The sequence below is a fragment of the Ruditapes philippinarum genome, unplaced genomic scaffold (assembly GCF_026571515.1).
Source record: "Ruditapes philippinarum isolate M1 unplaced genomic scaffold, ASM2657151v2 ctg545_1_1_1_1, whole genome shotgun sequence".
NCBI lineage: Eukaryota > Metazoa > Mollusca > Bivalvia > Venerida > Veneridae > Ruditapes > Ruditapes philippinarum.
The window spans coordinates 16,356-29,123 of record NW_026854153.1 but is presented as its reverse complement, the minus strand read 5'-3'; the positions used below and the strand labels follow the sequence as shown (position 1 = coordinate 29,123).

Genomic DNA, 12,768 nt, shown 5'->3' with positions numbered 1-12,768 from the left:
GCTAGCCGTACGGCTAGCCAAAAGTTCTAGTCGTACGTGAGTCACGTACGACTAGCCAGGACACACTGTTATGGCTAGTAGTACGGCACTTTTTAAAATTATATTGAAGTCGAAAAATGCATATGTTATTTTATGACTTTAAAGCTAGGATTTTAACCAAGAAACAGCAATCCTCTTCGTATGTTTACTTTTTAGAGATTAATCCGTCGCCATGTTGGCTACAGTACAGTAAAGAATTAAGTAAAAATGTATGAATATCAATCTTTGTCATCTCCAGATGGCGAGAAAAAAGGAGCATTTAAAAATTGGTTGCAGTTGAAAAACATCAATTGAAATAGTTTACAAAATTGTGATAATAATCCTTTTTTGTTTCAATACGTTTAATTTTCAACACCTTTAAAAAAATTAAAAAAAAAACACCGAAAATAATTGTTGTCGGGCTCTGATAATTGCGTCAATTACCGACTATCATTAGGGAAAGTTTGCATGTTCCGTGAAACGCATTCTCAAATTCTATTGTCAGTCCCTGGATAAACTTTAATTAAGGCTAATTAATTCGTCACCTTGGAGCAAAAAGTAATGTAACTGACATTTTTTGAGAAAATCACTTTTTGTCATTATTTGGTTAGAAATACAAACTTTCACCAGTCCCTGAAGTTTAGAAGCTGACTTTTGATAAAAAATGACTTTTTTGGCATAAAAATAAAAAATGTAAGTGCAGCTTCAGAATTTGTTGGTGCAAAAACTACAGTAAGTACACTTACATGAGTTTTTGCGCCAATGTTTTTACAGATAAGTTGAAAATAATTTGATGCAAAAAGTATTGTAACTGCATTAAAATATTTCACTACTGCATTATTAAATAGCAAAATTATTTCTAAAATACAAATTTTATATATAAATCTACTTTAGGAAACTAACATTTAAAGAAAATGTTTTATTTTGATTTAACGACAAACAATATAGCTAGTAATATTCCAGTATTCAAATTTTGTTTATATTTTTAAATGATTCAAGTAATATAAGAGCTGTCATTGATTCGGTGGAAAAAGATGAAATAAGATGAAAAATTTTTGATGTTACACAGATATATTAATAATTACGTACTACTTGTCTCTTAATTCTTTTCCATAATTATGTTTAAATGCTTTCAGTAAAAACATGGTCTTTTCATAAATGTGTCCTGTTTCAAACAAATGCCCATTGCATGATTTTTGCTAACAATTTTTTGTCATCACTGCCATGAAATATGCTTCTGCATAATTATGTTTTGGTTGAATTTTCATAATTTCTAGACATTCAATTATTAAATCAAAATTATGGTTTTTCTAAACTGTGTACTGATCAACAAAATTATCAACGATACACATCAATATCATTTCTATTGATGCAAGCTCTAAGTAATTTTTTTTTTCAATTGTTTACTCAATTATTTATTATAAAAATAAAGATAAAAGTTGCTTAAAAGATTTACATTCTTATTGCATTATATAAGGACAACTGTATTATAAAAATGTAACTGCAATTTCAATATTTATAGCCCTGGAAAGAAACAGTTGCTAACATTATTATCAATGGTTTATCTTTTCTATTTTAATTTCTATAAAAACATGGCAGACAAAGACATGTAATCTGTTTCAATAATATATTGGTCAAAACCATAATTGCTAGTATGTTAAGTCTAATGTGGTACATCTACAACTCCCATACATTCATACATATAGAATGGGGTCTATTATCAAAAATTAGAATGACTCAGTTCATTCTCTATGTCGTGCATGTTAAACACTTTAATTAACAGAAAATCACAATTTTCAAAGACCGAAACCACATTATGTCACAGAAAATAATCTGAATTTTTATATAAAATCAAAGCTATTAAACCATGATAGTGATATGGCGTATAATGTTTAAAGTTTGGTGGCAGGAAATAAGACAATTTGAATTCAATATATCAAAATTTTGAAAAGAAGAAGCAATGAAAACAAAATTATTTATAAAAATCTAAGTCTGTTCATGGGATATAATATAAAAGGATCTCACTGGGATATGTTGGACAAGAAAAGTTTAGGATTCTTAGCAGGTTCATCCAAAATCTCGATTACGTCCAACCAAAATGTTCAGAAAAGTTCAGGATTCATAGTGGTTTTATCCAAAATCTCAAAGTCTATGTCCCTGTGATGGTTGAATATTATTGAGACATAGATATTATGATATATACATCTCCAAATGCCCCCATTTTTATAACAAATACATAAATAAACTGTACCATTAGAAAATGGCAACAGTAAAAAACATGATTTATAAGTTGTCACGTAATTCACTTCAGTGTTGTTATGTTTTTTCTGGTCCTCTGTAATCATTGATTCCAGCACTTTTAAGTGTTGAAAATTGACTAAGCTTAAGTCGGTGCTAGGGGGCGTGAGGGATGTTGCACTTTTCATTATTGCTCAATTGTACAGACTTAATCAAGTGAGTCTGCAGTTTTCATGTAATTTTGTTGTGATTAATGCTTACATTTACTTTGAAATTAAAAAAAACAACACTGCTTTGGATTTACTGTTACTGTTTAAAATTAATGTTGAAATATTCAGTTTTTAAACTTCCTTTCATATGTTTAATGTATTAAATGTGGTTCATAATCCACAATGACCTATTTTAAACAAACCTTACAATTAATTTGTTTGTAATAAACATCTTTCAATGTCTATGCAATGCAGTAACTTCAATACTTAAAATTAAAGTTAGTGCAAAAACTAAGGTAAGTGCACTTACATCACTTTTTGCGTTTAAAATCTCAGTGCAAAAAGTCATGTAAGTGTAGAAGAATGTCTAATTACTTTTTATCCATAAATGAATAATTGTAATGTTTAAAACCAATTTAATAATACTTATTAATGATATTTTAACATTATTGTCTGGAATTAAAAGGGTTTACTCAAAATGAACAAATCAGTTTTTTGTGTCTCCTGTAAAATTTCAAAAATGTCAGTTACAGTACTTTTTGCGCCAAGGTGACGAATTGTGCTTTTATACTTCTACTGTATTTAAAAAAAATAGTTTGCTTTTTAACGTTGATTTTTTTTCTTTCATTGTTCTCTTCATTTATTTATTACACTCCGATCATGCCTTTATGAAAAAGCTTAATTTGCCGTTATTATTATTTATTCGATTCATTTGCATGATTAACAAATAAAAAAAAATATTTGATGATTCATCTTTCATACAAATAAAACAACAAATCATATTTATGAAAAACAACGACACTACATAACTACATGACATGCAACTTTGACACTTTTATCAAGATTACAACTCTTGTAGATCTACATGTATATTATACCTTCGTATTCATTTTTTTACAAAATGGCGGAGCATCTTTATTAAACAGTGAACACACGAGGACAAATGCGGGGACTTGGTAAAAATCCTCGTTTAAAGACACAAATAATATATGCGTTTTCGTTTCTCATATAATTTCTCTATAATTTTGAAAAGTGCCGTACGGCTAGACAATACAGTGTGTCCTGGCTAGTCGTACGTGACTCACGTATGGCTAGAACTTTTGGCTAGCCGTACGGCTAGCCACTTCCTATTTTATAGCCGATATTTGGTTACATTCCCAATTGAAAATAGTATATTATTTTCCCAATCGACAGGAAAATAATCCCAATTGAAAGTTACCAAATAAATATTGAATAACAAATTCTAAAAATTTTGAAAATAAAGGCCTCTTCACTGTTATGTTGCTTAAATGTTTGAAGATGATTGCCATCCTAGACAAAGATTCTTTGCATGCATTTAATCTTTCCAAATTTAATTCAGGCATTTTTTCCCAATTTTTATCAAAACATCGCTGAAGTTCCCAATTCCATGGGTATGGGTCATGTTCCCAAAATCCTGGGGGAAAAAACCCTGTTATTTAAAGCAGTGCTTTTTTCCTCTTTGGGAATGGTGCCGGTACCAGACTGATTGGGAAAAAATGTGTTGTTTTGACTCAATTTTTATTTAACAACTTTACAGCTACAAATAAGATTAGTCATATAGAATAAAGACAGCTAGCAGGTTCCACTGTCCAGGTAGAACTATTGAGTGGTGATTTATATAAACATGTTTGATTTTAAATGATTTAAGAGAAATCTCATGGCCTTGTGGGAATTTTGAACAGTCATTTTGGGAATTTTTACATTAGAAATTGGGACTTTTCATGTCTTTTTCAGTTTGAAACAGTACCTTTTTCGGTTAGTAATTATATAAAGAAAAAAAAACACTGTTTAAAGTTTAATGTTTTCCCTTAATATCAGTCAAACAAATGATTGTTTTGAGTTCTGATAAATTTTAATGCTGATATATTTCATTCATTTAGCAGAATATTACAAAGTGAAAGGAAAAGAATCAGAAAGGAAAATGGCGAACCGTTATAACCAGCGTATAACTGCGGACATAGTTCCCATGGATATAACAGAAGACGAGGATGATGACACCACACTGCCTCTAGTTCCACATTTAAAAAGAAATCTCCTTGGTATTTGGTTTTATTTTTTTATTTTTCAGAATATTTATGCAAAAATTAGCCTTGGGTTTGTCTTACGAGTTCTTCTTGATTTAAAAATTGTGTTGAAAATATTTTTCAATATTTAATGAATATCTATGTTTTTACCCAAATGAACTCTTGGCCTTTCCTATATATATACTGCATTCTGTTTAAAAAAGAAATTGTTTTATACATGTATTTTGCAGTTTTCCACCAAAAATTGGCTGCATGATTTAGATTCCACTTTAGGTAGAAAAATATCAAATATTTCCACATTTCATACAGTACATGTATCTCCTAAATTATTTGAATACTTTTGAGTTTTGCCACTCCAAAGTGGAACCATTCAATACTGAATAGCACCAGTTATAAGCAGTTTTGTGTGATTTAATACAGCATCAGATTACTTAACTTTAACAATTTACAGGGGATTTTGGTCGCCCAAGTGTTCTAGAGCCACCCATTCCACATGAGCATATGAAAGTGTTTCTGAGGGTACGACCTTTCTCTACAGAGGAGAAGGAAAGGAATGAAGATCAGGTATGTTTGTTATCTTCATACATTACCTTCTCTTTTGTATATGTTCCTTTCAACATGATGCTGTGTTTTTTAAAATGTAAAACTCCTACATAGACCTTACAATGAAATGTTTGAATTTTCATCAAAACATGTCATCACCTAAGTGCAGTAATGGATTAACTCCTTTTAAATCATATAAGGAGTTAACCTATTACTGCACTATGGTGACGATGTGATTTGAAATTTTAAAAAATTAGGCCATATTTTGAGATAAATTAAAGATATATATGCTCAGTCTCATCTTTATATAAAATAGTTTCATTACAGATTCATTAAGTTCACTGATTTAGGAAAATCTTACTGAATATGTCTAATTTGAATAAGAGAATGCAAAAACAATGTTATTATTAGATATCTGATAAGTTATTGATTGTTTGAAATTGATTTTAAATATTGTGTGATTATGTTAACAAAAGTAGAATTATCTTAATGTTCTTATCTGTATCACTTCAGCAATGTTTATCGATTGAGACAGACAGAACTTTGATAACAAATGCCCCTAAAGATTCACATTTCTTCAAGAACATGACGAGGGGTTCCTGCAGAGCTGCTACTAAGTTCACATTTTCACATATCTTTAATGACAGTACAACACAAAAGGAGTTCTTTAACTCCACCATGCTTGGACTTGTGAAAGATTTTATAGATGGACAAAATTGCTTAGTGTTTACTTACGGTGTGACAAGTTCAGGGAAAACATACACAATCCAAGGTAAATAGATTTGTCCTATTATTTGTTAAAGAATTGTATTTTTGTGTCGCCTCTACGGAGTAGTGGCGACATATAGGGATCACTTCTCTGTCGTCTGTCTGTCCGTCCGTCCGTCACAAAACTTGTCCGGACTACCCCTCATAAACTACTGGTGCAATTTCATCCAAACTTTACAGGAATGATCAGTACCAAGTCTAGTTATGCATATTGTCAGCATTTTCCGGTTCAATGATTTTTGTCAGAGTTATGGCCCTTTAATAATTTTTATTTTTAAAGTTTGTCCGGACTAGTTCTCTTATACCACTTATGCAATTTCAATGAAACTTTACAGGATTGATCTGTAGCTCAAGTCCTTGCGCATATTGCACGGGTTTTCCGGTTGAATGATTTTTGGCTGAGTTATGGCCCTTTGATAAAAAGGTGTTTTTTTCTGTGTGTTGCCAGATACGCAAAAGCTTGTCCGGACTACTCCTCATAAGCTACTGGTGCAATTTTATCCAAACTTTACATGATTGATCAGTACCAAGTCTAGTTGTGCACTGTCTGTCTGTCTGTCAGTCTGTCACAAAATTTGTCCCAACATGAAATTGGCCATTATGAGGCAACACATGTGATTACTGATCGCTCTTGTATAAAATGCTTAATGGACCATTAAACAACCAGTAAATCACTGGAAAAAAATGTTAAATTATGATTTCAGTAAATAATTTTTGGTGTCTTTATAAGATTTTTTAGAGAGATATTTTGCATGACTTTTGTGTATTTTAGTGCAATTGCACAACTGTAAAATTACAAAAGACACTTCTTAAATGATTGAAAAGACAGCATCTGATCAACCTTTTATGCAGCATTATTGCAACTGTTCGTTTCTAAGGAAAATAAGAAATGAAAATCTATATTTTGTCCGGTTTAAGGATGGACATGGTTCCAAGTCTAAAAAAATGTTACTGTTGATATCACAAATTATTTAGTATTTCTACCGTAATGCCTATCCCATATGGTAATTACTGATACTGTTTACATTTAGAATGTTGGGAAACATTTTATTGCTTTGATCAAGCAACATGTTATAGATGTCGAAAAGGCAAAGAAGACTTTAATAGAAGTTTCAGTTTAAATATTCAAAATATGACCCACTGTCACATTGTGTTGAGGCAATTCACAAAAAATTAGCCAATTCGCCCCAAATCTGTTTCGGTGGCCTGCTTTACACATTTAAATTGACTTGCTAATTGTTGTAAGATAGTGGTCTTGTTTAACTTGGATGGAATTGGCACTTTTACTGAGGATATTTCAATATTTCTAAAGCCGATAACAATTTCTTTTGTTTCTTACCAGGAAACCCAAAAGATGCAGGGATACTTCCAAGGGCATTAGATGTTTTATTTAACAGCATAAACAAAAGGCAGTGGGATGGTATGGACCTGAAACCGAAGATGTTTATCGATGTAACACGACTGACACCGGAACAGGAACTGATGGAGAGAAAAATAAAAGAACGAGTTATGAAGCTGAGTTGTGATGATGTAAGTACATAGATCTTAAAGTCTTGTAATGTTGGAATGAAATTGCATTGAAATCTAGTGTGTATCCAAAGAAATTTTAACATTAAATTGAGACCGATTCATGAGTTGAAGTCCTAATGTGTCACGGTTTTTATGCAAGTCCCTTCAACTTTGACTTACCAATGTTCTTCGGTAATTAAAAATCAGGGGAAAATAACAAAGCAGAAGAAGAAATTGAGCTTTGAAAGCAACTTTTATGATATCAAAAAAATCACTTTATTTCAGGACATGGATGTGATGAGTTTGTTAGGAGATGACGCGTCAGATATTTCCTCGGTGACGAATATCACAAGCTGCTCTGAGACGTCTAATATGTCGACTGTGGATGGGAAAGGTTAGTAAAACTGTCAGTGATACTTGCATTACAATATATATAGTGACAAAATACTGGTTTTATTGGTGCCAATATGAGTGATCCCAAATAATTTTAACTTTTTGCAAACCTGCACTTAGATAATATTTACATGTAAAAAAAAACAGCTTCAGAAAAAGATCTGATTTTTCTGGTTGTTATGTGCACTTAAAATAAAAAATTTAATGTTAAAAATTTCGTGTACTGTTAACACATATTGCTTCCAAACACTGAATATTTATTTATTGTCTTACAACTTTTTAAGCCTGTCCTTATTCCAGTTTTAATTTAATACCATGCTGATTTAAATATATTGTGGAAAGGACTTGTTTTCCAATCCACGAAATCTATTGTTGATTGTATATGCTTACTGTATATATTTATGTTGTATAAATTGAAATAAATATTGTTTAAACTAAATATATTAATACTATATTTTATAGATTCATTAGACGGCAATGATGGTTTATTTGAGGAGCTAGAAAGTCGTATACGTGAGGAAGGGAAGGTTAGTGTAGACGAACAGGGTCAAGTGAAATTCTCGGTGTGGGTCAGTTTTGCGGAGATTTACAACGAGCAGATATTTGATCTTCTAGAACTGGTGCCACCAAAGAAAAAGAACTACAGGCGGCCTTGTCTTAAACTTAGCGAGGATAAAAATGGAAGTCCATATATAAAAGGTAAAGTAAAAAATATTCCATACCATGTTGTTAAGAATGAAATGTTTCCATCTCTGCTCATAGTTGTTATAGAATTGAGCTTTAGATTTTCTCGGGACATGAATCTTAATTTCTGAAAGTATTTAATGTACCATTAAAAAACTAACGTGAGGTGTTATTTGAAGAAAATAGGGTATTAACACTTTTTATGCCCCCACAATGTGGGAGCATATAGCGTTGCACTTGTCCGTCCGTCAGTCAGTCCGTCCGTCAGTCCGTACGTCCCGAAATCTTGTGAACGCAACTCCTCTTAAACCGGATGGCGGATTTTGCTTAAACTTACAGGGATGAACAACCTTAATGTGTAGATGGTAGTAAAGGAAGGAATTTTTGCTGCGACCAAATTTAACAGAATTATGGCCCTTTGTTGATTTTTTCACTATATACTATGTAGAAATTTTGTGAACGAAACTCCTCTTAAACCGGATGGCAGATTTTGCTTAAACTTACAGAGATGAACAACCTTATCGTGTAGATGGTAGTAAAGGAAGGAATTTTTGCTGCGACCAAATTTAACAGAATTATGGCCCTTTGTTGATTTTTTTCACTATATACTATGTAGAAATTTTGTGAATGCAACTCCTCTTAAACCGGATGGCAGATTTTGCTTAAACTTACAGGGATGAACAACCTTAATGTGTAGATGGTAGTAAAGGAAGGAATTTTTGCTGCGACCAAATTTAACAGAATTATGGCCCTTTGTTGATTTTTTCATTATATACTATGTAGAAATTTTGTGAACGCAACTCCTCTTAAACCGGATGGCAGATTTTGATTAAACTTACAGGGATGAACAACCTTAAGGTGTAGATGGTAGTTAAGGAAGGAATTTTTGCTGCGACCAAATTTTACACAATTATGGCTCTTTGTTGATTTTTATGCCCCCACAATGTGGGTGCATATAGCGTTGCACTTGTCCGTCCGTCCGTACGTCCCGAAATCTTGTGAACGCAACTCCTCTTAAACCGTATGGCAGATTTTGCTTAAACTTACAGGGATGAACAACCTTAATGTGTAGATGGTAGTAAAGGAAGGAATTTTCGCTGCGACCAAATTTAACAGAATTATGGCCCTTTGTTGATTTTTTCACTAGATACTATGTAGAAATTTTGTGAACGCAACTCCTCTTAAACAGGATGGCAGATTTTGCTTAAACTTACAGGGATGAACAACCTTAATGTGTAGATGGTAGTTAAGGAAGGAATTTTTGCTGCAACCAAATTTAACAGAATTATGGCCCTTTGTTGATTTTTTCACTATATACTATGTAGAAATTTTGTGAACGCAGCTCCTCTTAAACCGGATGGCAGATTTTGCTTAAACTTACAGGGATGAACAACCTTAATGTGTAGATGGTAGTTAAGGAAGGAATTTTTGCTGCAACCAAATTTAACAGAATTATGGCCCTTTGTTGATTTTTTCACTATATACTATGTAGAAATTTTGTGAATGCAACTCCTCTTAAACCGGATGGCAGATTTTGCTTAAACTTCCAGGGATGAACAACCTTAATGTGTAGATGGCAGTAAAGGAAGGAATTTTTGCTGCAACCAAATTTAACAGAATTATGGCCCTTTGTTGATTTTTTTCATTATATACTATGTAGAAATTTTGTGAACGCAACTCCTCTTAAACCGGATGGCAGATTTTGCTTAAACTTCCAGGGATTAACAACCTTAATGTGTAGATGGTAGTAAAGGAAGGAATTTTTGCTGCGACCAAATTTAACAGAATTATGGCCCTTTGCTGATTTTTAGTTTTCAACTTGTGGCACATGTAGTCCAAAAATATTTGACCTAGAGTCATAAGATTGACAGAACAGTGACGTGTGGGGGCATCCGTGTCCTATGGACACATTTCTAGTTTCACTATATACTATGTAGAAATTTTGTGAATGCAACTCCTCTTAAACCGGATGGCAGATTTTGCTTAAACTTCCAGGGATGAACAACCTTAATGTGTAGATGGCAGTAAAGGAAGGAATTTTTGCAGCAACCAAATTTAACAGAATTATGGCCCTTTGTTGATTTTTTCATTATATACTATGTAGAAATTTTGTGAACGAAACTCCTCTTAAACTGGATGGCAGATTTTACTTAAACTTCCAGGGATTAACAACCTTAATGTGTAGATGGTAGTAAAGGAAGGAATTTTTGATGCGACCAAATTTTACAGAATTATGGCCCTTTGTTGATTTTTAGTTTTCAACTTGTGGCACATGTAGTCCAAAAAATATTTGACTTAGAGTCATAAGATTGACAGAACAGTGGCGTGTGGGGGCATCCGTGTCCTATGGACACATTTCTAGTTTCTGATAAAATCATAAAGTTCAGTGATTGACTGAAACCAGTAGATAAATAAAGTTGTTAAACTAGGATGAAATGGTGTTCTGGTGTTCTTGATGTTTAAATGAGTATGATGGTGCAGTCAAAAGAATTGTCATTTAAAACTTTACTGGTATAATTTCTTCTATAGCTGTATACACAAGGCTTGTTACTTGGAAAGTAATATTTTGTAATAAGGTTTTGATTATAATGAATTTGAACAGATAAATTAAAAGTGTCCTATATTTAACAGGATTGAAGCATATACAGGTGAATTCAGCTGATGAAGCATACAAATTACTTACAATTGGTCAGAAGAACCTTCAGACAGCTTGTACTAAACTTAACCACAATTCCTCTAGAAGGTATGTACAGTTAATGCTCCCTGGAGGGGGGTTATTCAACTTATTGGATCATAGTTTGGGGACCTTTCTGTTGAAAATGCGTCAGCGTTAAATCGTAAACATATACATGCACAGTGCGTTAAATGGAGTGCATGTATTAGTTACCCGCACTCCTGAGCACCCCATTGATTGGTTCATTTTTGCTGGGGTTTACTTATTGTGACAGCAGAGAAAGGAAACGCGACAGAAATATGATATTCAGATGCTCGTTCATTGGTTACTTTTTTCTGGGGTTTCATATTGTGACAACAAGGAACGTGTTTTTATGTTTGACTATGATACAAAAGAGAAAGAACACCAAAACACTCGGCAATCTGATTAATACTCGGGTGCTACGCCCCCTCGTACAAATCAGATAGCCTCGTGTTTCGGTGCTCTTTCTATTACTTGTCACATAGTCATGGTGAAAGTTAAGGGAGCTTAATCATATTATTATAAGTGCTCTTTTTCTTCAGACACTTCTTATTTAACTGTTCTTAATATTGTTGGTATTAAGATTTATCCTGTCTTTTTATGACATCTTTTGAAATATAAAACATTGAAGATGGGTCTTTCTGCTAAAAATGCTCATATACATGTATCAAAAATTTAGATATATCATATTTTTAGCTCGACTATTCGAAGAATATGAGAGCTATTGTAGTCGCGTCGGCGTCTGCGTTGGTTAAAGTTTTTTGTAAAGTCAAATATCTCAATTATTACTTGAGATATTCAATTGAAACTTACAATAGTTATGTATAGTAACAAGGTACATCAGCTTGACAAGTTGGATAACTGTGCCTACAATATTGACAGAATTATGCCCCTTTTTAACTTAGAAATTTTGGTTAAAGTTTTTTGTAAAGTCAAATATCTCAATTATTGCTTGAGATATTCAATTTAAACTTACAATATTTATTTATAGTAACAAGGTACATCAGATTGACAAGTTGGATAACTCTGCCTACCATATTGACAGAATTATGCCCCTTTTTAACTTAGAAATTTTGGTTAAAGTTTTTTGTAAAGTCAAATATCTCAATTATTGCTTGAGATATTCAATTGAAACTTACAATACTTATTTATAGTAACAAGGTACATCAGATTAACAAGTTGGATAACTCTGCCTACAATATTGACAGAATTATGCCCCTTTTTAACTTAGAAATTTTGGTTAAAGTTTTTTGTAAAGTCAAATATCTCAATTATTGCTTGAGATATTCAATTGAAACTAACAATGCTTATTTATAGTAACAATGTACATCAGACTGACAAGTTGGATAACTCTGCCTACCATATTGACAGAATTATGCCCCTTTGGAACTTCGAATTTTTGGTTAAAGTTTTTTTGTAAAGTCAAATATCTCAATTATTGCTTGAGATATTCAATTGAAATTTAAAATTCTTATTTATAATAACAATGTACATCAGTTTGCAAAATTGCATAACTCTGTCTGCAATATTTGCAGAATTATTTGCCCCTTTGAAACTTAGAAATTTTGGTTAAAGGTTAAAAATCTTCAAAGATATTTACTTGAAATTTTACACATGCACTTAGGGTCATAATTGGAGGGGCATAATTGTATGTCACTGACCAAGT

The 12,768-nt window shown here is 32.3% G+C and overlaps 1 protein-coding gene across 2 annotated transcripts in view; it reads left to right on the top strand.

Annotated features, from left to right (window-relative positions):
* Positions 1-12,768, top strand: part of LOC132739143 (kinesin-like protein KIF20A) — a 34,196-nt gene that overhangs the window by 7,437 nt on the left and 13,991 nt on the right. The window contains exons 2-8 of one of the 2 annotated variants that reach the window (XM_060726796.1): positions 4,367-4,525; positions 4,962-5,074; positions 5,567-5,825; positions 7,164-7,351; positions 7,616-7,724; positions 8,186-8,422; positions 11,039-11,150. In XM_060726796.1, the coding sequence (XP_060582779.1) occupies positions 4,408-4,525; positions 4,962-5,074; positions 5,567-5,825; positions 7,164-7,351; positions 7,616-7,724; positions 8,186-8,422; positions 11,039-11,150 (1,136 nt within the window). In that variant the 5' untranslated portion in view covers positions 4,367-4,407. The remainder of the gene's footprint in view (positions 1-4,366; positions 4,526-4,961; positions 5,075-5,566; positions 5,826-7,163; positions 7,352-7,615; positions 7,725-8,185; positions 8,423-11,038; positions 11,151-12,768) is intronic. The other variant, XM_060726797.1, reaches the window with a different exon arrangement.